Source organism: Oxyura jamaicensis, chromosome 2 (genome assembly GCF_011077185.1).
Source record: "Oxyura jamaicensis isolate SHBP4307 breed ruddy duck chromosome 2, BPBGC_Ojam_1.0, whole genome shotgun sequence".
Taxonomy (NCBI): Eukaryota; Metazoa; Chordata; class Aves; order Anseriformes; family Anatidae; genus Oxyura; species Oxyura jamaicensis.
Window position 1 is genome coordinate 47,626,376 of NC_048894.1, and position 26,393 is coordinate 47,652,768.

A 26,393-nucleotide genomic window follows, 5' to 3' on the forward strand; every position below is an offset into this window, starting at 1 on the left:
CTGTCAGATACTTAAGAGTAAACAGAGACGCAGAAATTCGTAGGTCACAAGCCTGAAGGAATGGCGATACAGAGGGTGTTGATAGTAGCATCTTCATCTGTGCAAGATGAAGGATTCCTTATTTTATTTTTTTTCTAAAGGAGAGGTGTTTGGATCAGAGCCAGAAGTTCTTGGTGCTAAACTCTCATTTCTTCTCTTCTACCCTGAGTGAAACATAGCAAGTGCCTCGTTAGTCCCAGAAAGTGTAAAAGAAATTCTGGCTTCACACAGCATGTTGCAGGTTTCTATCGCTTTCTCAAAAAGATTAAGAAAAAAAATCCTAAATGTATCAGTACTCACTGTATGTCTCTTATGCTGCTTCCTTTCTTCTTGCTGAAAGAAGTGTCCAGCTGGATACATTGCTGATGAGTATGAGAGAAGTGGTTATGGATCACCCAGGAAGAGTTATGCAAAGCCTTCCAGCTCTTATAACCCCAGTTATTTCTTGGGTGCCCAGTGGGGTACTCAGGAATTTCAGAATGGGGGATTGGAGAAACCCTCCTGCTGACTGGGGAGCTGTCGAGGATGAACAAGATGGGAACTACATCTAAATGTCCTATCAGGGAGCATAGCAATAGGATGAGGTAATGATTTTAATCTCAAGATAGATTTAGATTAACCATTAAGAAGGAATACTTTACTATGAGAATGGTGAGGCACCAGTTTCAGGATGTCAAAGCCTTTGCTTCCCAAAAGGGACTGACATGGTAGCTGCTGTTGTGAAATGCTTCTTGGCTAAAAATAATGTAACCGTTTGGACCTCTGTGTCACCCTCACTCTCACTTGAAAGCCAACACTGTAGACTTTTTATGTCGGTTGGCATTTACACCACACCAGAATCCTGAATTTTCTGCTTTCAGTTTGTCTTGACTAATGCCAGCCATGGCTATTTGCAATAGTTTATCTGCCTGCTTAACATTTTTCATATCTAACCTGCAACATGCCTCTCAGAGGAGTCTTTTAATCTCATCTTTCTTCACCCTCAACTTCTGTAGGCTTTTCTGCAGCTGCCTTTCCCCCTCAACGTCAACAGGATTTTCAAACATAAAGAGGAGGAGGGGGATCTAGTGAGAGGAGTGAACAGTGCAAACAGTGCCTTTCTGTTTCAGGGAATAGAAAGGTACGCATCTGGGCTTAACTTGGACAGATTTTAAGGTGATTGATGTAAATAAATTGTGGTACAGTGGAATTTCCTGTTTCATCCTTGTAAAGAAAAGGGTGGTCAGAAGTACCAGTATTTTCTTTATCATTCATGATTTTTTTCAGATGCAAATATTTTCAATAATAATTTATAACCTTGATTATAAACTAGAAATTTACTCATAAATTTCAGAAACTAGAATTTACTTATAACTTAGTATAGCAAAATGGACACTGTATAGCATCATGATAGTTTTGAGCAGAAGATGAAACAAAAGAATGTCAGTCTCTTTCCTTGTTTAGTAATTAATTGCTTCAGCTGAAGTCCTGTTTCACACAACAGTTTTATCATCTGTGTGTGTTATTATAACAGAAATAATACTTAAGGTTTTCATATAAAGGATGATGGTTAAATTGCTGCCATTACCAGATTTCCTTTCTGCCTAATACTGGGTTCAGAGATGTATTTACGTGAATGGAAATGAACTTCAGTGTAGCAATACTGAAAAGGCACATGAACAGCTGACAAAGTAGGAGGTAATCATGTTCAAGTGCTTGCACGAGGCCATGGATTTTGTAGCTGGCCTCACAAGTAACTGTATGAGCAATGACCGCTTTGGTTGTAAAACTTCTGCAGCTCCTTGTAGATTTGGTTTGTTCATTTCTTTTATGACAATGGATTTAGGGAAATAGTGTACAGCGATGGTTATCTTAAAAAAGGTCTTTGAGCATGTGGAGAATGCAGGAGGAAAAACACAGCGTATGCAGAGCAACTGTGGCAGCTGTGTGAGGGTTTAGTGAGGGGCCAAGGGTCCTGACGCTGTGCAAGCAAGATCCAAACTAAGCTGTTGAGTCCATGATTCGAGGTGTAACAACTATATGGCCAGCTTGAGATCCAAGAGGGCCTCTTCTAGGGCTGGAGGAGTGTGGCTGATGTGCCCTTGTCTATGGCTTCCACTAGTTACTAATCTGCTGCTAGTGGTCTGAATCAGTTAGCTGTTGAACACTGTATAAAGTTGAATGACCCGTGCTGGAAAGTAAATGCAAGTTTTTCACCCAATATGTTTGAATGTAAGAGGTCTGAATTATAATAAAACAATTGCCTCTTTAAGAGACAAAAGCCAGTGCTTTAGGTGTCTTTAAAAAAAACTAGAGTCTCTTTGAGAACATCTCAGAATGGATGTTGCTTTTTTAAATGATCCACCTTGCCACATTTTCTCTCTGTACACTTTTCTGCCGCTGTTCATTATTCTGTCCCCATTGTAAGCCCGAATGCCTCTGTCCCAGAGAGTCTCTTGCTATTTTAACAGTTGCATAGTGTCAGGTCTCCTTTGTTGGGTCAGGCCATTTGCTTGGTATTGCTCAAGAAGCTGAGTGCATAGTGGGAAAATTAGAGTGAATTTACTCTGTTCTCCCTCTTGCTAATTAATGTTAGACTAAGGATAGCATAGGATGGAATAGTTCGGTTGGAAGGGGTTTGCAGTGATCATTGATTCCAACTGCCTGACCACTTCAGGGCTAGCCAGAAGTTAAGCCCTATTAACGAGGACGTTGTCCAATCATCTGAACACTGGCAGGCATGGGGCATCAGCCACCACACTGGGAAACTTGTTCCAGAGTTTAACCACTCTCACGATAAAGAAATTTTTCCTAATGTCCTGTCTGAACCTCCCCTGGCATAGCTGTGTGCCATTCCCACGTGTCCTTTCATTGATTACCGGGGGAAGAGATTGGCACCTCCCTCTCCACTTTCCCTCCTCAATACAATGAATAATGTATTTCCTGCCTTTGTGGTTATGACCGTCTTGTGATGTCCGTTTTCTGCTGCTTTCTGTTTTGTTCTTCCTTCACCTCCACAAAGGAAAGCCTTCACAGAGCTCCAGAAGTGCGTGTGTGATGCTCGCATGCTGGGTTGGCTGTGCCAGCACTAGGACTGCCTTTTATTTGGTCTTATGTCCCTGCAAGTGAACTCTGAGGCTGAGGAGCCACTGCCATAAAATCCTGAAGGTCAACATCACATTGACAGTGGCTCTGTCATTGTAATGTAGTGATTATTTAATGTGGTGTAGTTCATGTAGGTGATGGCTGGCGTACAAAAATGCATTATGCTACAGGTTGGGTATGTCTTCTGGCTGTTTTTGCCTTCTTTGTATGGCAAAGAAAGGATTTAACTGGGTGCAGTAGTTGTCTTTTGAGGCATGGTTTTGCCGAGTATTAAAAAAGGGAGACTAGTTAATAAAGAGCGTCCACCAGACTAACAGCTTTTTTAACTTAAAGTGCTCTTAGAAAGGAAGACACGATCAGCAGCTGCAAATGAACAGTTATTTCAGAATTTTTATTATTGGAAGTTAAGCTGATGTTTTTCTATACTGTCAATGACTATGGGTTTGTGTATTTTATGATTCATCAATAAGATAGCCATGTATCCTCCAGTGGCATGTTGTTAATGTAAGCAAGTATCATACTCGGTTTGTTCTTTGACTTATTCTTTCTTGAGAGAGAGTTCTGTGTTTTGTGGCATAGTGTTCTCACAGGTGTAAAAATGAATGTAAACCCTACACTCATTTGTTGATGGCAAAGTACAAATGTGAAAAAGTACATTTTGCCCATGGAGAGGAAAGTGGTGAAGTATGGGGGAGGTCTTTTTCCAGGTTGGATTCTCTTCAGTTTTGCATCTTTGTCAGTAAACCTGTACTGCCTGTGAATCGCAGCTTGCCCTTGCTGCAGGCACCAGTACCACACTAGGGTACGGAGCTGTGGACTTCAGGTGACCTTCTGTCAGCCTGGATTCAGGCAATTTGAAGCTAAAGATAAGGGTACTAAATGAAAGCACGCTTGCATTGATGTGCTTGGGACCCATGTGTTGTGATTTTTTTTTTTGTGGACCAGTTCCTATGCCAACTCTGTTAGATTCATCTTCAGAGTTTATGTTTCGTACCTGAAGATCAAAGGTTTGTCTTAAAAATAAAAAGTCACTTCTGTAAATAATATTTAAATTAAAAATAAAGATTTTGCAAATCTTTGTTTTATTGTTTCCTTATTGAATACCCCCACCAAAAAAATGTTTCACAAATCAAGTTTTCTATTTTCTATTTTTCATATTTTATTTAATTATATACATATGTGTGTGTGTGTGTTGAATTTTTATTTATTCATCTATTTATTTATTTATTTTTATCTATTTATTTTAACATCTCTTTCTTCTTGTTTCTGCTTCTCCCCACCCCCAAAGGCTGACGGTGTCTTGCTTGTGCTTACCAGTTCTCAATTCCACCCTGATAAACTTTGAGTCAGGTTGGGAAAACCTGCTTTAAATTCCTCCATTCTGTTCTGTTGCAGATTTTGACTTGAACTATTTTTGGCATTGGAGCAAGTTTACAGACTACGTGCAGTGTGTCCTGACTTTCACTGGTGTCACCGGTTACATCACTTACCTCTGGCTCGACTCATCTCTATTCGTGGAAACACTGGGCTTCCTTGCAGTGTTCACCGAGGCTATGTTAGGTGTTCCCCAGCTCTACCGTAACTACCAGAACAGGTCTACAGAAGGAATGAGGTATGGTGTTTGTTTAAATAAAACAAGTAAGTGTGTGCGTGTGTGTGTGGGGGTAAACTTTTGTATAGTGTGGGTATAATACTTTCTGTGTGGGGCAATATCATCTTTTTAAATTTTGCTTGAAAATACAGCAGTTGTTGGAGTAGGCCCTCTGTCAGTACAAGCTGGTGCTGCACTGCTGAAGGCAGGGAGACCTCATTTACATCTCTGAGATTGAACCCATTGTTCAAGTCCAGCTGGGCAGTTCAAAGGTGGAATGTGTTTTATTAAAATAAATGTGTAAAACTACTGCTTTTGCCCTTAGCAACATATTGTAGTTAACTCAAGCTGTGCCACACTTCTGATTAGGAAGGGACTAAGGAGAAAGTATTTTGAGTCTGCAGCTTGTGACTGTCAAGAGCAACTCATATTTGCTCATCACTTTTTCTCACAAATTTATTCATGCCTTTTATGTAATACATTATTATTGTATTTTATAAAGCTCAAACATGAGAAGTTTACGGTCACATAAACACATGTGGGATGGAAAATTTTAATCTTGTGCCCACTGTTGGGGCATTAAACTAGATTATTGTTTCATACTGTTTATTGGATACGCCAGTGTTAACACTAAGGTTTCCAAATTGCAAAGGCAACTTGTAAAACCTTTAAGAGAGAAAAGATTCACTGTAGTGCATCAGTGCACAGGTCTGTAGAAACAGTTCAGCAGCAAATTCAATTCTCTAAGTGCTTTGGTCATTTGTGGTTGACTTCTGTTTCATTGTTTTGAAACACTTTCTCTTTCATTGCTTTTAAGCTTGCTGGCCTAATTTTTTCTTTGGTCACAACAAATAACCACCCCCCACCTCTCTCAGACCATAGTAATTACATCCTCTTTGCGTTGACATTGTTTCTTTTGCTTGTTTGTCTTGGAAACACTTACGTTAGTTACTTAAGTTCTTTTCCAGCTTGAAATGTTTTTGAGGGAATGTTTAGAAATCTTCTTTGATGCTCAAGGCATTTTTTGACTAGGAGTCCATTTGGCACAGAGTCAGGATTTTCTTCCAAAATATTTGAATATTTTGCATGCACAGACTGCCTTGGAAAAGTCTGTACCCATGATACCCAGCAGACAATTTACCTGCTAGACCTTGTTTGTACGCTAGTTTGATTTTTGCCTGTATGTTTTTTTTTTGAGTTGAAATGCCGTAATGCCATATTATAATGGCTGCTGCCAGGTAGTGTTTTGCTTTTTCTTAGTACTCTCTGGAGATATTAGCTTTAGTTTTCCAGTCTCCTGTATGTGCTATTTCCTAAAATGAGGAAAAAAAAAAATCTTTGTGTTTCCATGTAAAGCATTAAGCAAAGAATTGCAGAATTCTTATCTAAAACTGCTTCAGAGAAGAGTGCTGTGTTTAATCAAGAGAAAGCATAAAAGCTCTCATTCTCTTGCCATCAAACAGAACTAGGTCCAAAGGTAGCCACCCTCCCTTACCAGCTGTGCCAATGGGTTTTCCCTGGGTTCTACTCCCAAAGCAGCACTTTGCTTTGCATGATGTTGGGCTCTGTTGGGCCTGGGTACTGATGAGACTGTATACCACTTAGTGTGCGTGTACTTATGTTTGTGCCAATGCAGATGTTCATATCTTTCTTTTCTCAGGTTATACTGCAGTTTTATGTATGTTGCCGGAACCACATACACTTTCTAGCAATACTGAGTTGACTTAGTGGTAAGCATTACCAGGCTGTTCGTACTGCTAGAATGCCTTCTACTAGTGTTTTAACATCTCTTGAAGGAGCTGTTGAAAATTTTTCTTCTGAATTTCCCTTCCTGTGCCCATTTCTCTGTCTAAAAGCATGTCAGAGAAGATACACCAGTCCTGGAAGGACAGAACTGAGCATGCAACAGTCCAGCCAGGCTACTCATAGGACTCCATTTATAAACTTGCTGATGCCCACAGGGATTTATTTGCCATTCCATGCAGAAATAGTGTGCACGTGGATGTTTACACTGTCAAAAGCAATTGAGCTGGTGAGCCTTTGCCTGTCAGTTGGGCCATAATGGCTGGCTGCCAGATATTCTTGTAGCAGTCCTCAGTGGCAAAGTAAAATAGATGAGTTTCAAGTTTGTGGCTTTAAACTAAATGGGGAGGGCGATGAGAATTTAGCTGCTCTGTTTAGCCTATTTATTCTATTTAGTGCCCTTCTGGACAATTATGTCTCGGTTAGAGGCGATAACTTTTTAAACCACGGCAATTCTGTCACCTGCCTTGAGTAAGGGGAGCCCACGTCCCTGATGTGCATCAGAAAATTTACTGGGGTCAGAGAAGGGGTTCCTTGAACGTACTCATGGCTTGGCTGAGGAAAACAGCAACATGCATCTGTCACTGAATCAGGGTAAAATAGGACACAGCAGCTGATATGTTAAATACATTTCTACTTTAGCAAACAATTACTTTCCTAAGTGTAAACAAACAAAATAGAGGCAAAGATGCCAACTCTGTTACAGTTGCGATCAGATGCTCCTGGTATTACTCAATGCTTTTGCTTTGGGACAAAAGCCATACAGACAAGAATTTCCCCACTTATTTATCTTTGTGCCTCCTTTCCTGAGATACTTGACTTGTAGTTGCTTTCCCCTTCTAATAAGCTGCGTTTTAGAGAAAAGGCAGTGTTCAATGTGAGGCACTGGAGAAGGAGGTTCTAGGTCTAGCACTGCTGCACACAAAGGTAGGGACCTCCTGGACAGTTCACTGAGAGAATCCTGTCCTTATGGGGGAAGGCAGCTTTTGCAGAACTCCTGCAGTGGGAGTTATGTGTTTTTTGGTGGGAAGAATCTCATCTCTGTGGAGGCTCAGGCTCATGCAGGCACTGGTGTTATTATGCACCCTTCATAATCCCATTAGATCTGCCTCTAGCGAAGGAGGAGTGTGGAGGTTGTTCCTCTTTGTATGTCTGTGAAAAAGCTGTAGGTGTGCTGTCCTACACAGGGCTGTGTTAAACCTGGTACTGCACAGGGTGTGGGTTTGCTTCAGGGCACTCTTTCTTTTTGGATTCCTGTCTGCTGTCCTGCCCTGTTCTGGGACAGTAATTGACCGTCATTGAAGGTTTTTCACAAAAGCTCATCAAAATCACTTGGCAGTCACCCCCTTTGCCTGTCAACTCTTGCTCAAGCCCCATGGAGTTATGGTTTCTTTCCAGTCAGTGCTTGGAGTTTCAGAGCTGCTGCATTGTAGAAACTCCCCAGGACCAGGAGGGGGATCTGGCAGTAGGACTGAGCTGGGCTGTGTATCTTGGGAGTCTGCCTGAGAGGCAGACCTTTCTGCACATCCTTTACCAAGTTTGGCCAACATTGGGTAAAAGGCTCAAAGCCTTGACACACAGAGACAGCTGGCACAATCGGTTAGCCTGCTTTCTGTTCGTATCAATCTGTCTTGAGAAAGCTGACCTGAAAAGGCTGAACGAGGAAAAACTCGGTATGGCATTCAGTCAGATTATAGTGCGATGTAGGTCACTGTGATTAGCAAGTTTAAAAAAACACAAGTCGGTATTTATTGGGGAGATAAAATTTTGCTGTAGGCAGCTTTTATTCAGAACTGCTCTATAGCTTTTTCCTTTATGACACGTGCAGCTCTGTATCATACTTAAGGAAAGCTTTTGGCTTCTGAGGAAGTCTTTTCGTTGCGTTGTCCCAAAGACAAGTCCTCACTTTATCCAAATACCATGAAGGTTAAGGAAAGCTGCTAGACTTTTCTGCTTGCATTAGATTAGTCAGGTGCCATGATAAACACATGTAGAAGGCTTTATTTAGGAATGGCTAACCAGTATCTGGTCACCTACACTAGTGAGATTTTGGATTTAAGTGTATTGGGCAAGTGCTCTAAAAATGGTACTGCTAAGTTAGGCCGAGGGAGTTTTTGAATAGCAAGTAGCTAAAACAGCTCAAGCGAGTTCTTATCTTTGGAATTCTGGTGTTTAAAAGAAAACAAAACCTTAAATTAGAGAGTAACTGGCAAGAGTTGTGGATGTTTCAGCTAAGGCACAAACTATACATTAATATTTGCGGTTCTCTGGGGAAGTTCAGTAAAGGAGGGAGAGAAACTGGAAAAGTGCTGAAAGGAAGGAAAATTAAGATGAAAATGCAGTCAATGGCAGTATTGTGGTTTGTTTGTTTTTACTCCAGCTCTTGTTTCTCATTGCCAGAACTTGCATGGATGATAGCAAAATCAAAAAGAATAGGAGTAGGAATAAAGGATGTATCAAAATTTTAAAGCAGACACTGTCGAATGTGATGGTTACCTGAGTTGGTAATGCATTGTGTCTCATCTGGGACTTTCACCAATGAAAGTACTGAAGAGAGTTAATTGTTTAAGGGAATCTTTGTAATTGTAGGCTCCAGGTGCTGATACAGTGTAGTGTCTGCTCTTAAAATAGTTTCTTTATACATTAAGCAGTCAAAATAAGGAAGGTGAAAGACAGGCCATGGGAGGGAGGCTGGAGCCATTCAGTTTGGGGAAAAAAAAAAAAAAAAGGCAGAATGCATCTGATCCAACTGCAAAGCAAGTTTTTATTACAGAAAGCATTGTATAAACAGTTGTGATGTACTAAGCTGCAAAAAAGAAAGCAGTTTTCAAGAGAATAATTAGGGATAAAAAGGTAGATCTGGGACCGTGGCAAATGGAAAAATCAAGGTCTTCAGTGCGAGCCAGAAAGACATTGGGTAAATGCAGAATTAGCAGCAATCCTTAAAAGTGGTTTGTGCTTAGCTTAATGTTGTATAGGCCATTCTGTAGTTTCACTGCCTCTCCTGTTGCATGAAGTTAATCAAAACTGTCTGTCAGTGTGCTTACAAATTGGTTGTTTTAAGCTGTTCTTATAATTTGCTGTAGTTATGTGGTAGTTTTCTTTTTTTCTAGATACCCTCTCTTTCTAGTCAGATATTTAGTTTTTGTTATGTGTCTGCTAAAATCATTGTCATTGGAGGCTCCAACCAACATTCAGACAATTTTTCTGGGGAAGTTTTAGTGCTTTCATCATTTTGCTTTGCTGACTTTCCTTCCTTCACTACTATAGTACCGATTAGCTGGTTACTATTGTCCTTCGTAATGACCTTTATAAAAAATATTCTTTGGGGATTATCGCTTTTGGTCTTTGAATATGCATTCAGGTTTGCAGAAATTTATGGAGTAGCCAGTAATGAGTTTTCATGACAAGATGGACAAGATTTTGGAAGGCTTACCACTTCTCTCTTTACCTCTTCCCCACCTCTTCATTTGAGGTTCTAATGAATACCATAAACATCAGATTTCCTTTCTGAATCTGTCTTCTTTAGAGTTAAGTGGGTAAAGCAAGTGTAAGTCCTCAGAAGATTTCTAGCTTCTTCTAAGGGATACTACATCAGGAAAATAAACAGGCTTGGTCTCTCTTTAGTGCACTCAGAATGGCATGGAGTCCTCTCTGAGCAGGTAAACAGATAGTTTGAAAACCATTTTGTTCCAATCCCTGGAAGCAAACGGCTTCTCTCCTGTTTTCCCACCCCTTCTTTTCAGTTCCAGCAAACCTGTGATCTCTCTGCCCTTGGAAGGGAAAGGACACAGGACCCTCTTCTGTTCTTCAGTGTCTGCAGACTTTCTGTGGACATGTTGCCTGCAAATTGCTGTGCTGAGGTCAGCACCATGTTCACCTCTGTTCTTGCCTAACATGTCTTCCCCAGAGCTGTTCTCTCGAGACTTGCAGTCACACAGTGTGAGGCTCCAAAGACAGTTCTTTGTGCCCTGTGTACCCAACATGTAAGAATTTCTGGAACTGAAGGAAGAGGCGGGTTGAAAAAAAACAGGAGGGAGTGTGAGACCTTCCTTCCCTCGCCCTTCCAGCACTTCTGACAGCGTATGAGCAGCAGTATCAGCTGCCTTACGCATCATCCAGATTGTAGCATGGTATGGATTGCTAAAGCTCTTGTACATATTGAACCTCTTTCTCTTTTCTCTTCCCCTGGCACCTAATCCCATCAGCTCAAAAAAGCAAATTCAAAGAAAATGACTTCAAACCAAAAGCATTCATCTTTTACAAATAGTTCAAGGCTTCATCACAGTAAAGGGAATGAAGCCCTGTTTGCATATCTAAGCAATGCTCTCTTCAGTTGGTGCTTTTCTCTGTGCCCTGAAAATTTGAAATACAAGAGAAAATTTTTGGTACTTCTGTAACAAAAGCATTCCATTAAGCCTGGTCACGCTGTTTTCTGCTGGCAAGGAAGTTTCATGCAAGTTATTTTGCATAATTAAGGTCAGGTATTGCCAAAGATATAAGGTCAGAGTTGGCCTTATTAAAGGAACCTGAGAGGGGAAACTTTTCTAAAAAATATATTCTTCCTTTGTCACCTAACAAATTTGGGATCAAAAATGCATTGATTCTTGAAATTGGATTATTCTGCTATTGTTCACAGCAGTCAGTTGTATAAGAAGGATGATTTGTCTGCTTATGTGGCTACAGAATTACCCCCTCCATGCAGTAGGACCAAGCTAGATAAGGAAACTGGAACAGAAGTAGGATGAGATTCTGCCTGGGACAAATGTGGCTGGGAAGTGACTTTGCAGAGTGGTCCAGAAAGACAGGATTTTCAGCTTCAAGTTGACCTGCAGTGGTGCATTTGGTCCCTACTCCTTAGATACAGAGGGAAAAACAGAGAAGAAGAGTAGGCAGTGCTGTGTCTGATGTGCTGGATGGTCTGCCCAAAAGCTAAAAGAGGGAAAGAAGTGCTTGTAACATTCATGAGTGGGATGATGAAAGAAATGAAACTTGCTGTCAAATAAAAGCTGTTTCAATGATGCTCAAAGGTAGGGTTATAATTTGTTCCAGGGAGGATGGCTGGAAATGGTATATGTGAGCATAAGGGAATGGAATTAAATGACAAGAAAGGCGTCCTGGCGTTTTTATGTAAGCTTTTGCAGTAGTGGTTGCAAGAACTGTCCCTTCAGGTACTAAATCCTGTGCTAGAGAATTTCCTAAAACAGGATTCATACTGGGCAATGGAGAAGATGGGTAGAGTTTGGGAATGAAATTAGTCTAGGGGATGTCTGTCCCTTTTGGATTGCATTTGGATTTCATCCCTATTTAAATTGATTGTGTCCCAACTTACTTACAAGTATAAAATGAAAGAGAGGTAAAGGGGTACAAATACTCTAGAACAAATTCATGAGGGAGATCCTAAAGGATGCTGTAATGCAGGTGTGCTCTAGTCCATCTCCATTAAACTGACACTACTGGGCTCTGTGGTGGTGGCAGACAGTGCTGCAGACTCTACTGTGAGCAGTGCAAGGTGCGATTTGTTTCCCAGCCCCTTTACCTGAGGAAAGCAGCTCTCAGTCTTGACAATTCTTGCAACTTCCAAACCCATCAGGAGCAGAAACTCAGAATCTTTCTGATACATGTTTGTGCCAGTTGTCTGAGTAGACCTGGGCTTCACAGTCTGGCCAGTGTCCATTTCTCCATTTCCTGGAAGGAGGGCACTGGTGTGAAATGTGGTTCAAGTCTTTCCTCTGATCCACAGAACAGGTTTATTTTAACACTTGCTGTGCAGACTGAGGGTATCTGAGGCTGTTAAGATCTGCTGTCCTTCCTGCAGCACCATGCAGCCTAAGGCTGTAGAGCTTTAGAAATGCTTTGTGGACATTAAGGGTTACCAGTGAGGGGATCCTTACAGACTAAACTTCAGGCATAGCTGCTTGAAATAGCTTGAAACAGTGATCCTGGACCATCCACCCTCCCTGTGTTGCATGTCTTGTACTTTCCTCTTAACTCTCCTTTGGTAGATCTGTTCTGACAAACACTGGCTTCTGAGTGCGTGTGCTAAGCAGCGTCAAAATGCCTGACATCCTGCTGCTCTTGCGAGTTTAGGAAACGGGTGTTTGTGAGGAGAAATAATTGATAAATATATGTTTACCTTGTTTTTTCATAACACTCTTTTTTATTTGTGTGCCTGCAATAAAATGGGTGTATTAAAAAAAAGCGACCAACTAAGATTCACTACATCTTTCTGTGTTTGTCTGCCTCGTGGTGTCCCAGAGTGAAATCTTCCATTCCATCTTTCCTAAGTGAAGTGTTACAGTCCCTGCAAGTTACAGGAGCTTTCACATAGTTTGCTTTCGTGTTTAGCCTTCTGTGGTGTTCATTACTTATGGATGAGGCTTTAACTCAGATCCAGAGATCCAGAATAAATGCTAGACATCTCTTGCTGCATTCTTTTCAAATCTTCTAGCAATGTGGGGCTGGGCAAATGGCTCCCTCTGGAGACTGTCAGTGCTGCTCCAGCTTTGGAAGAATTGTTGAAAAGTCAGGTAAGGAGCTCTCTCGAAGGCAGGGCATGTAGGACTGGTAGACAGTTTCATGCTTGGATTCCTAGCTGGCTGTGCAATATTTAAAACACAAGATCTATGCTTGCTTACCCAGAAGGACCTGTATACACATTTAGTTCCCAGATTTTCAAACTCCAGCCTTCGTATATCTGATCCCAAAGTTGCTCCTCCCCCCAACTTCTGGCATGCTGAGTGATTTGCTTAGCATCAGGAAAGCTCCTTCTTTGTTAAGCCTTTTGTTTGTTTGTTTTGTTAGGAACAAATATTGTGTTTACCGATTTTTGTTTGTTTTGTACAGTGTTAAAAATACCGTGCCATTAGGGTTTCATGTTTTCCGGTTTTGCATTTCAGTGTTGAAGGCAGGCCAGCCTCTGATTGAAGTGCAGTGTTTGGGATACTTGTTGCCTTCTCTAAGTAGCTTATTTTGGAGCTGCAGATGGGAGCTGAAAGATTTCCAGAGTCAGGGTATTGTAACCGAATCTGCTTTCTCTTCCAAGCATTCCCATGCAAATGGCTTGGGGGAGGTAAAGGTTGCAAGACGGAGACTTTCTGTCCCTTCTTCCTCACTTCCTAAGAGCAAACACAGTGTTCGGAAGATTCACTGAAAAGCTATTTTCATGTGGACCTTATCCCCCAAAGGAGAAACTTTCTTGTCAGCTCTCAAATGACTATTCTGCTTTTATATCCCAAGAACTGTTGCATTTTTAAACATATATGGAAGCCAGCTGCCACTATAGGAATAAATGCCTGAAACTGTGGCAATCTAAAAAAATCAGACTTTGAATCCAACATTGCCTGTGTCTTGGTCTAGCTCTTGGCCATGATTTGGGGAAGTTGTGGTCACCTTCCGCTAAGTCCTGAACAAAAGGAATCTAAGCTAATTCTCCTTTTTAGAGGTCCACTTGCCTGAGACAGAAGGAAAAGAACAACTTGTGAAGTAGATGAAGATTAATAAATCATATTAATTTTTCTGTTATTGAACATAACTATTAGGATTTTCGTGGTCATTGGCTATCTGAGCACAGTTAGCACCAACTTTGTGGCTGTGGCAGGATGCAATTACATCAGGGCAACACGTACCTCCTGTTTCTATTTGTGCCGGTATGTCTGGTCAGACCACTACAGAATTTCCCAGCAGAAGTCACAGCCTAATGCCTGATTCTCTTTGTGCCTTCCAGAATGCAGGGTATTTTTGGGTTTGTGTGTTAAGATACAAGCATGCAGTCATAACATTGATGTGAGAAAACCTACAGAGCAAACAGGAAGCGAGCACTGCCGTGTTTCTGTTTTTGTGTAGGTTGGTGCCAAGTGTCAGCCCATGTTCTGCAAAGTGCTTTTCTGCAGCTCTGCTAATGTGTCACAGTTTGGAAGTTATTTTGATAGGGGATGCAAGTAGTCTTGAGATGGAGTGGTTTAACAGGGAGGGGAGGTAGAAGGCTTCTTGTGAATTTTTTTCTACAAGATCTTCTTTGCAATTTTGCTCTTCCAGATGAAGACAGAAGAAAGGTGTAATGACCAAGAAGTCGCTAGTGTTGAGCAGAGTGTGCTCAACAGACTCCAGCAGAAAATCAAAGATCTGAGACTGTGACAGCCAGGTTTTGAGCAGAAGGAAGGAAAAAACTGAAAAACTTTTCTGAATTCCAGCAGAATTAATCCTGGATAATGGGGCTGGGGTGGGTGTTGAGCCTAAGTATCTGGCTAATCTCCCTCGTGATCCCCCTGAGATCACAAGGGCCATGATCTCATTGCAATCACAGAGACATGGTGGGACAGCTCGCATGACTGGAACGCTCTCATGGAGGGCTATGTCCTCTTTAGGAAAGACAGGCTGGGGAAGCAAGAGGTGGGGTTGCCCTTTATGTGTGGGAGCAATTAGAGTGTACCCAGCTCCACCTGGAGGAGGGTGAAGGACAAGTGGAGAGCTTGTGGGTGAGAATTAAGGGGTGGGCTGGTATGGGGGACACTGTTGTGCGGGTGTACTACAGGTCACCAGATCAGGAGGAGGAGGTCGATGAGGCCTTCTACATGCAGCTGGTAGTAGCTTCACAATCACAGGCACTGGTCCTCATGGGGGACTTCAATTACCCAGACATCTGCTGGATAAGCAACTCCGCCAGGCACACGCAGTCCAAACGGTTCCTACAATGAGTTGAGGACAATTTTCTGACGCAGGTGGTAGAGGAGCCGATGAGGTGGGGATTGCTCCTGGACCTTGTTCTTTCTTACCAACAGGGATGGCCTTGTTAGGGATGTGAAGGTTGGGGGCAGCTTGGGATGCAGCGACCATGAGATGGTGGAGGTCCAGATGAAACTTGGTGGAAGAAGGCTAAAAGCAGGATTGCTACCCTGGACTTTTGGAGAGCCAACTTCAACCTCTTCTGGGACCTGCTTGGGGGTATCTCATGGGCTAGGTTGCTTGAAGGCAAGGGTGCTTGAGAGAGCTGGGCTACATTTAAGCAGCACTTCTTCCAAGCTCAGGATCAGTGCATCCCGAAGAGTAGCAAATGGGGGAAGGGGGGCAGGATACCTGTGTGGATGAGCAAGGAGCTCGTTGATAAGATCAAAAGGAAGAGGAAGGCCTTTGAAATGTGGAAAAAGGGCCTGTCCTCTTGGGAGGAGTATAGAGGTGTTGTCAGGGCCTGCAGGGACGCAATGAGGAAGGCTAAAGCCCACTTAGACGTGAGGCTTGCAAAAGAGATAAAGGATAATAAGAAGGGATTTTTTCAAGTATGTAAACAGCAAAAGGAAGACTAGGGATAATGTGGGCCCCTTGCTGAATGAGGGGGGGTGTCCTGGCCATGGAAGACGCCGAGAAGGCAGAGATACTAAATGCTTTCTTTGCTTCAGTCTTTGCTTCAAGGACTCCCCCCCAGGACTCCTCACCCCTGGCGAGAGGACAAAGAGTCTGGGGAATGGAGAGCTCCCTCCTGGTTGACGAGGGAGTAGTTCGGGAGCGTCTGAGTGGGCTCAACACACACAAATCCATGGGTCCTGGTGGGATGCATCTGCGTGTGCTAAAGGAGCTGGCAGAGGTGATCACCAAACCGCTCTCTATCATCTTTGAAAGGTCCTGGAGAACGAGTGAGGTGCCTGAAGACTGGAGGGTAGCCAATGTCACTCCAGTCTTCAAGAAGGGCAAGAAGGAGGATCCGGGAAACTACAGGCCAGTCAGTCTCACCTCTGTCCCTGGAAAGGTGTTAGAACAGCTTGTTCTGGATGCCATCTCCAAGCAATTGGAAGAGAAGAATGTTACGAGGAGTAGTCAGCATGGATTCACCAAGGGGAAGTTGTGCTTGACCAATCTTGTTGCTTTCTATGATGGCATCACCAGCTGGGTAGATGGGGGAGAGTGGTGGATGTCATCTACCTTGACTTTAGCAAGGCTTTCGATACTGTCTCCCATGACATCCTGGGAGATGCAAAAGCTGAGAGAGTGTGGGATAGATGAGTGGACAGTAAGGTGGGTTGAGAACTGGCTGACGGCCGAGCTCAGAGGGTGGTGATTGGTGGCGCAGAGTCCGGCTGGAGACCTGTGACTAGTGGTGTTCCCCAGGGGTCGGTGCTGGGTCCTGTCTTGTTCAACATCTTCATCGACGACCTTGATGAGGGAATAGTGTCTGCCCTCAGCAAGTACGCCGACGACACAAAGCTGGGAGGAGTGGCTGACACACCAGAAGGCTGTGCTGCCATTCAGCGAGACCTGGACCAGCTGGAGAGATGGGCAGGAAGAAACCAAATGCGGTTTAATAAGAGCAAATGTAGAGTCCTGCACCTGGGAAGGAACTGGAAGTAGCAGTACAGGCTGGGGGATGACCTGCTGGAGAGGAGCTCTGAGGAGAAGGACCTGGGGGTCCTGGTGGACGACAGGTTGACCATGAGCCAGCAGTGTGCCCTCATGGCCAAGAGGGCCAAGGGGATCCTGGCGTGCATTAAAAGGAGTGTGGCCAGCAGGTCAAGGGAGGTGATCCTCCCCCTCTACTCTGCCCTGGTCAGGCCTCACCTGGAGTACTGTGTCCAGTTCTGGGCTCCCTGGTACAAAAAAGACAGGAACCTCCTGGAAAGAGTCCAGCGGAGGGCCACAAAGATGATATGGGGCCTGGAGCATCTTCCCTATGAAGAAAGGGAAGAGAGACCTGGGTCTGTTCAGCCTGGAGAAGACTAAGAGGGGATCTCATCAATGTGTCTGGACACCTACCTGGGCAACCTGCTCTGAGGAACCTGCTTTGGCAGGGGAGTTGGACCCGATGATCTTCCAAGGTCCCTTCCAGCCCCTACAATTCTGTGATTCTGTGATCCTGTGATTCTGTTTTGTAAATGACACAGACTTTAGTACAGTTACTCACAGAGAAGAAGCACAGTATGCTTTTTTTAATACACTTTACAAACTCTTTCTACACATTAATAATTTGGTGAGTGTTCTTTAAAAACCATGATTCATTGGCTGACTACTCATAGACATAATCTCTAGTTGCTGTCACCTCAGAATTAATACACAAAGTACAAGGAACCTGAATGAGGCAAGTTTGTTTCTTGAGAAAAATGAATGCCATTTTCCAGCATGCCATTTATTAGTTCAGAAAATGATATTGGTACAATGTCTTTATGAAATGTATTATCAGTGGCACAGAACAGAAGCACTGTAGGGCATTTTTATATTACCATATTAAAAATAGAATTTAGCAACGCATCCCTACTCGTCATCAGAAATGATGATCTAAGGAAGGTGCTTGCTTTTATGTTTGTTGTCATTGGGCATTGCAGTACTTACTACTTTTACATTGCATTACATTACTGGTAAGTGCTATTTTTACTTCACATCTGTTTTGGCCTCTGGCAATACCATCTCTTTCTGTGCAGTTCCTTCCTCTTGCCCCTCCAGTTGGCACTTCTGTTGTTACAGAACCCAATGCTACCATTTGTTTCTTTCTGTCTCCTCAAATTGCTCTGTGGCTCTGCACACTTGTAACCCACTCACTCGTTTGTGCCAAGAGCAGAATGAACATTTTGCTCTCCTAATGACTGTATCCTTCATATCAACAAGGTGAACATTTCCTGTCTTCCATGCCTCTCCAGTGTGGCTTTAGGCTGTTACTGGAGGGATACCAGTTTATTTACTCCTAAATCCTGCTTTGCTGCGTGCAGCTTCCATGTGCTAAGCTGTCCAGTCTTGGGCAGTGGTGATGGTGGGGCTTGCCTGCCTCTTCCAGCAAAGCTCATCTGTGTTAACAGCACAGCAGCTCCTCTTGCACTGTGATGCTGTGATCTGGCAGCTGGTGGCACCTGGTGCATGGTGTTTCGGAGATGCTGAGTTAGGCAGAGGGCTTGCTCACTGCTGTTGACAGCCTGCACTAGAGACGCTGCTGCATCATGTGGCTGTGTGTAACAGCTCAGGTTGTTATTGTGGTCCTGCACATGTGTCACATGGCATGCAGAGTCCTGCAGGGAAAGAGAGCTGAGGGACTTGTGAGTTGTCCCCTTTGGCATATTGGTGGGTTTTTAAAAACGAGTCCCACACATCTTACAGGAAGGGACTGGAGCCTCATTCAGCAAGTGGAGGTTACAGCAGAGCAGTGGAAGAAAGGCTCAGGTATACTCTCCTCTTTTTCCTGTTCCTTCCCCACAGCCAACTGAAAAACACATTTGGTCAACAAAACCCCATTTCTGCACAGACACTCTGCTCTTTTCTTCTCCGAGGCAGGTAAGATGGCCGCTGATCTGACTTGGGTTGGTTGCTTTCTTTGTTTTCTACTCCAAAAGTAAGAAAAAAATCACAAATTACTTCCCTTTCCCGAGCAAGTGGGCAGTGTTGAGAAGCTGCAGATAAAAAGTGGCTTTTCTATACAGTGTGGAATATGTAAGAGAAATGGTAGCTGGAGATAGGAGAGCAGTGATGGTGTAACCATGCAGTTGGTCATGCACAATCATGCACACACCTTTGCATTACTGTGAATGGTGTATGCAGCAAAGACAAAGCAACTGCATGGCCTAAGTATGGGGGCAGGACCATTACCACTGCTTTCCTCCCAAGGACTTGTACCACAAGTTTGCACTTCTCTTCCATTTCCTGTCATCCCCTGCACTGTTGTAGCCTCTTTTTCCCCTTCTCATCCAACCAACCTCTGGTATCTTACCAGCTTTCCTCCAGGGCTTTTGATCTCCTCTCACTTCTTGTTTGTCCCTGTTTCCTTGCCAAGTTGTTTTCAGTTACCCCCCACACCTTCAGGTCTGTGCTGTACGTGCTCCTTTCATCCAGACCGAGTCTCTACTCAAGGGAAGCAGAGAAGAGCGAGCAGCCAGCACTCCCCGTCACTGTGCTACATTAACCCTGGGTTCTGCAATACGAAATGTATTGCAGCTGCAATATCAAATGTTTGTGGGACACCTAATATTTAATGTTTTTATTTTGTATTCTTATAGTCCTTTGGTGATTTGCAGGTTTTGTTCAAGCTATTCAACAGAGGAAGGATGTACGTGTTTTGATTGCTGTTGTTAGATTTTTAAACTGTCCATTATGTTTCTAAAATATTTTTTGAAAAGGACAAATTGAGATGTTCCTGTGTACAGAGCATTTTGCCAAATCCCGGTGAACACCCCAGGCATGTTGCTGCTTTCCTTGAGCATCTGATACACCAGCTGAAGAGAGGGACTCTAGAACATGCAAACGCTTGTGAAATATGTACCAAGTTACCCAGTTAGAACTGCAAGCTGCTGAGCTCACAGGTGGCTTTCTAGGAAAACCCTGAGTTCGCTTTAGTAAACTCTGATTTAACACTGATGGCTAGCTCAGCACCACCACAACATGCTCTCATTCCCTCTCCTCAAAAAGATGGGGAGCAAATGATGAAAAGAGCTCATGGGATGAGATAAGGACAGAGATCGCTCACAAGTTATCATTATGGGCAAAAAAGATTCAGTGTGAGGAAAAATAATGTAATTTATTGCCTAGTGATAACAGGCTAGAGCAGTGAGAACTATAACCAAATTAAAACCATCTTCCCCCCATCCACGCTCTTCTACCTCCCCCTGAGCGGCACAGGGGAACGGGACTGGGGGATGCGGTCAGTCCCTGATGCTTCGTCTCCGCCGCTTCTTTACGTTCACTCTCTGCCCCTGCTCCCTGTGGGGTCCCTCCCACGGGATGCCGTCCTTCCTGAACTGATCCTGTGTGGGCTGCCCACAGGCAGCAGCTCTCTAATAACTGCTCCAACACGGCTCCGTACCATGGGGTCCATCCCCCAGGAGCAAAGTGCTCCAGCACAGGTCCCCCATGGGCAGCAGCTCCCCCCAGACCCCTGCTCCTGCGTGGGCTCCTCTCCACGGGCTGCAGCTCCGGCCCGGGGCCTGCTCCTGCAGGGGCTCTCCATGGGCTGCAGCCTCCTCCAGGCCACATACACCTGCTCCAGCGGGGGCTCCTCCACGGGCTGCAGCGTGGAGATCTGCTCCATGTGGGACCCATGGGCTGCAGGGGGACAGCCTGCTCCACCAGGGGCCTCTCCACAGGCCGCAGGGGAACTGCTGCTGCGTGCCTGGAGCACCTCCTGCCCTCCTGCTGCACAGACCTTGGGGGCTGCAGGGCTGCTTCTCTGCATTTTCTCACTCCTCTCTCTCTCAGCTGCTGTTGTGTAGCTTTTTTTAGCCTTTCTTAAATGTGCTCTCACAGAGGTGAAGCCAGCATCACTCGCTGGCTCAGCTCTGGCCAGCAGCGGGTCCCTTTTGGAGCCAGCTGGAGCTGGCTCTTATCTGACATGGGGCAACTTCTGGATTCTTCTCACGGAGGCCACCCCTGCAGCCCCCTCAGCTAACAAAACCTTGCCATGTAAGCCCAATACAAAACTCAGCACAATGTGTGACAAAACTAGAAGTACGTGTCTAGAGTCCAGTTCCTAAGGCACTGTTGAACTGCAGGTATCCATAAGGTTTCACAAAGTGATTATTCCTTCTTTGGGTGTTGAAACTGTTAAAACTATAAACCTCCCGACAATGTGCATTTTCTCCACGTCTTTACTGCACTGTGGGGTCATTTTTAAAATCTGGCTAGCTTTCTCCATGTGGAATATGTGACCAATTCCTATTCAGATCTTTTGTGGCATACATAAATGAACTTTATGTTGATGACATACAGTTTGTCTGGCCTGCCAAGGTTAGCATGTACTGCACCTCTAGTGCTGGTCCCCAGCCATGCTTTTAAATTGTGATCAGCTGCCCAGCAAACACTGATAAGCTTAAAATCAGAGGAGGAGGAATCTTGGCTGCCTGCAAGCAAAGTGGCAGTTTTTTTCCATTCAGAGTTCACCATCCTCCCCAGTTAAAATCCCACACAATCCCCACCACCCCCTACATGTGTAAACCTGTAAGTGGGACGTAACGCAATCTGATGAGACTGGGGTTGGATGCAGGGCAGGTGGCGCAAGCTATTTGCACTGAGCACAGATGATGCTGTGGGTTCAGCAGTTGTTTTCCTTCTTCTCTGATTATTTATTTACATTTTCAGAATTACCTTGAGTGGGGAGTGACTGCTCACTCAGCCCCATGCCCTTGCTTGCACTTCCACACAAAGCCTCTCTTCGGAAGGTGTGTAACGTCGTAGACTTGTTATTTTATGCTGTCAGTGGGGTGACATGAGTTACGAAAGCTTATGTTTCTGTAGTGCACTGAGTCGATATAAACTGATGCTCTTGACCACCATTCCCTTCTGGGGAGAGAGCGGGCTGCAGCGTTTGGCTTGCAAAACAGCATTGTGTACTTGTGTCCAAAACAAAAATTGTGCTAGCTCCCTGACTGAATGTTTGGGAAATGAATGTTGTACTAACCTGCTGTGTTTGCGTGACTGCATTTGATGAACTGAAGTCAGTGCTGGCAAAACATAATTGTTCATAATTACGACAAATCATGCACAATGTGCATACTGTGAGCTACAAAGCTTTTGTCTACTGCCGCTTATCCAGCTGCTCTGTAAACTCTCTGGTTAAAGCACATTAACCTCAGAAACAGCCTTCAGGAGCTAGATGTTCATGTTTTGTTGAAGGCATAGAAAAAAAACTGGTTTGTGTGAAGTTCGAAGAACTTGCTTCTGTTCCCCAGAGTTTCTTGTGATGCAGGAGCTGGGTTGCAGGACAGGAGGTATCGCAGTGATACAGCAAGATAAAAGCAAAGATGGCTAATTAAAAGGAAGTCTGGGTGGGCATTGTTCTTATGCTGTGTCCTTGATGAAAATCCCTGGTGATTTTCAGCCTTCTGGTAAACAGCTGCAGACGTGTAATTTCCCCTCTTTCTCTATTACTGGACAGTCTTTCTTTCTGGTTTTTAGATTTTTATTTTCCTCAATAAGAAAAGATTTCTTGTATCTATCAGAAACGTGTGTTTCTACATGATGCTAAAATAACATGATGCTATTGTGTTTCTGCAAGATGCTTAAAAGTGTGCGTGCATGAGGAAGCAGGTATATCTTGTAACTTGACATGGTGTGACAAGACAAGAAGAAGCTGGGATTAACTGATTTTTTTTGCATGCACTGGGTTACTTTGTTTCATGGTCAGTGCTGTCAGCCTGTGTCAGTCGTGTTTACAGAGCACTTCTGAGTCAAATATCCTAGCTGGGCATTTTAAAATCTTGGATGTTTAAAAGGTACCTTCATAGCCATGGCATTTGAAGCTGTAATTGCTGAGGTAAGAGTACCAGAGGTTGTGGGGTGGATAATTTCCAAGTACAGCACCACACCTCATGGCTAGGCTAAGCTGTGCATCCTAGCAGAGAGGAATCCCAACCCACTGTAGAGTATAAATCCTTGCTGATGTAGGTGGATCCTCTGGTACAGCTGATCTAATCACACACAACGTTCTTCCTTTCAATTAATACCATTACCCTTCTTTTCTGTCTTTTAGTGTCAAGATGGTGCTGATGTGGACGAGTGGGGACACCTTCAAGACTGTTTACTTTATCTTGAATCAGGCCCCTTTACAGTTCTCCATCTGTGGACTCCTGCAGGTCTTTGTGGACATCGCTATCCTGCTGCAGGTTTACTTGTACAGCTCCTACCCTCAGAAGCCCACCTCCCACACGGCACACCCTGCCGGCACCAAGGCCCTGTGAGGGGCTCGGCAGGACAGGCTGCAGGTCAGTGGTGCTGCAGGGTCAGCCATGGCACCTCCTCTTCCACTTGTAAATACTCCTGCATTGCTGAGCTGAAAGCAGAAAAGAGAACAAGGATCGAAAGCCTGGTTGCACTTCCAGCTCTGGGGTTTTTATTTAAAATAACTTGCTCTCTCTGTTCTCAGGCTTTGCTGTACAAAACTGGTTCCTGGTGGGGGGAGGGACACTTTATTTTTGCATATGTACCTATGAGCCTTATTGATTCACATAGGTTTGTATATTAATCACAAGGGCTGGATGTTTTGTGTTTTTAATGCTATTTAAAAATGTTACACCACAGAAATGATAGGATATTTTGTCTGAGACTTTTACCTATTTATATAATATGAAGTCTGTATATTGGCAGGAAGGTTGTGGCATATGTTAGCATTCAGTATCTCCATGATGTAGGAAGAAGTATTGAAGAGCAAATGTAGGAGCTTTCTCTTTTTTTGTTGAAGAAGGGTAAGCAGAGAGGGAGGGAAGCCCTGCAAAGAGGCGAACAACCAAAAATGAACAAGTCATACACAGTATGAAGTGTCAGCATGCCGAAGAGCGAACTGTAAAACGTGCCTGCTGCAGTATCAGTGCAGCAGGCAGAAATGTCAGCGTGAGGAATGGTGGCTGAGTACAGGCACCATGTCTAAAGCAGGCACAGTTGATCAAGTGGTCAGTCAAAAGGAGAAGCGAACAGGAGATTGCGTGAGGGGCTCTAACAGAGCCTTGCTCAATGGGATTTGGGAACAGACTGACTTCTGTAGCCATGCACAGGATAGGACTGGGCTGGAAGATGCCTGTCCCAGGAGCCAGTAGACATGCTATTGCCAGGCAGGTATTTCTAGGTAGCAAATGAGAGCCACAGAGGTAGAAGCGAGACCACTTTCATTGCCCTAGAGGGAGAAGTGAAAAAGTTTGAGACAAAGTCGTGTCCTATGGAATAGGACTAGCATCTGACCACTTGATTTGTTGAGGCTGAGTCACGTTCACGCTGTTTAATGCCAAACAAAAACCAGTTTGTATTTGGGGGTGTTTCTTGCACTGACCCAACAAGGAAGGAGTCCACATTTTTCCTTTTTCTGTTGCTTAAGATCTTCCAAGCTCTTTGGAGAATCAACAGTCTGTAGTTAGACAGAGGGACTGAGAAAGCTGATAGGGCAGAGAGTTTATTTATAAACACAGATGTTGTCTGTACTGGCTGCTTGCCAGCCAGTCACTGTGCCCTTTCTGAGCACTGCACATGTCTAGTAGCTGCGGGTGGTGTGGGACCCTCAGGGGGCTGTGCCCAAGCCCACGGGCTTCTGCCAGTTGCCAGAAGGAAACCGCTGTGGTTGGGCTGAGACAACTACAGCAAGATGCAGAGCCCCAGGAGCATTTATGCCTGTGCTGCTTTCTTCTTTGTGAATGTCCCTCCCTGCTGTGGGATGAGCCCTGTGTGACTGCAGGCAAGGCATTAGAGCTAGGATAGATTTCTGAGAATCTTTTTTTTTTTTTTTTTTTTCCCCCAAGATTAGCACAAGAGCTTATGTTTTCTTATCAACGGGAGCAAGTCTGAGGTTTAATAACTTCAGTGAGCAAATCAGGTACTTTCCCTACCCTATTTTACTTGGGAATCTCATGACCTGAGTCTGGACTGTCTTCACTGGTTGCAAACTCCCCTCTGTTGGGAAAGCAGCAGCAGGCCACAGCAGCAGTTGCTTGATGCCTAGTTGGGAATGTCCACTGTAGGACAGGGAGGAGTGGGCTGGCCCCGTGGTCTGTGCCACTTTGCAGACCCGTGCCCCTGTTGCTCCCCAGGCAGCCCAGGCTGACAGCGGGGCTCACGCCACACGTGCCATTTGATTTTGGCACTGCCATGTTGGTGGCGGAGCGCTGAGCCCCAAACCTGTGAGTAGAGGTTGTCCCTTGAGGCTGGGCCATCCTTCCCTTCCATGGGACGCTGCTGGAGGTGGAGGTAAGGGGCATCCTCACAAAGTCCCTCCTGCCCAGGCAGATCCAGCAGACCAGGATGGAGGGCGGCTGCTCTTTCTGAGGGGTGGGCACAGATGCTCTGCCTGGGCACTGCCTCCACGCTCCTTGTTCGATACCCTTCTCTTTTAGGCCTGAAGTGACCTTACAATGACAATGTACCTGGCATGGCAGACAATGAATGTTTTGTTCCTCTCTTTTTTTTCCAATGTTCTTGTTATGTTAAATGAACATCTGGGCTTTTGTCTTTGTTAATTGAAGACTTATTTAACAACTGGCTTCTCTGGTATGCTGCTTTAATGAGGATTGTATTTCTACTGTATGCAAATGAACACTTTCCTGTGTGTTTTAATGGTCTGATTTTTTTAATACCTTGTAATGATAAGATTTTTGTATATGGTGGTCTTTTCTAATCCATGAAAAGGGGATATAAACTTTAAATGGCTGTTAAGAAATATGCTCCTGTATGTTACAGCTTCACCTGGAAGTGCACACTTTTGGCCACCTCTTTGGCTTTAAACTACAGGTATTACTGATAAAATAACTGTTGTTCTTTCCTTATGGGACTCTCCCCTGGGCAGTTTCTTGAGCCTGCCACCAGTACCCAAACCAGTGTGCAGTCTCATTCACACTAGAGGTGCAAATATTGGAAGAGAAGCCAGTGAAAACACATCTAAAGTCATCTTCTGTATGTGGCATTTAATAAGGTAGGACTCTTGGCTGGGAACTGTTGAACATCACCTTGCAAGATACTTTACAGAGAAAATGTTACAGAACTTTGTTCTTTAGTTGTCATGAAGTATCTGTATCAATGATCACCTTGGAGAATAATAAATCAATTACTTTAAATAACTCTTTGAATGTATGGCACATTTCATGAGTTTATTTTCTGTCAGTTGCAATGCTTTTTAAATAAAAGAAACCTATTATACATAAACTGCAGCATTGCTTTGTTTTGTTCAGATGCAAGATATGCGTTTCTTAACTGTTACTGTAATTTATCCTGTACAGAGCATCGTCTGTAGAAATAATTAGCAGTATTTTCCCTCCTGATGGGTGGGTAAGCACAAGAGTCATTTGTCATGATGTCATGATAGAGGATGACAAAAATTCTGTATATCTGTCCCCAGCTCTTTCGTACATTCTGGGGCGAACTTACTTTTTTTAACCTACCCTCTCATATGCTTGTGATGGTCATGGTAAAAACAAATTACTAAGAGATTGCTGTGTAGCTT

The 26,393-nt window shown here is 44.0% G+C and overlaps 1 protein-coding gene across 2 annotated transcripts in view; it reads left to right on the forward strand.

Moving 5' to 3' along the window:
• SLC66A2 (solute carrier family 66 member 2) overlaps positions 1–26,095 on the forward strand; it is a 55,511-nt gene extending 29,416 nt beyond the window's left edge. For both annotated transcript variants that reach the window (XM_035318176.1, XM_035318178.1), the window contains 2 exons: positions 4,519–4,735; positions 22,947–26,095. In XM_035318176.1, coding sequence (XP_035174067.1) covers positions 4,519–4,735; positions 22,947–23,154 — 425 coding nt within the window. In that variant the 3' untranslated portion in view covers positions 23,155–26,095. The remainder of the gene's footprint in view (positions 1–4,518; positions 4,736–22,946) is intronic.
• The last annotated feature ends 298 nt before the right edge of the window (positions 26,096–26,393 follow it).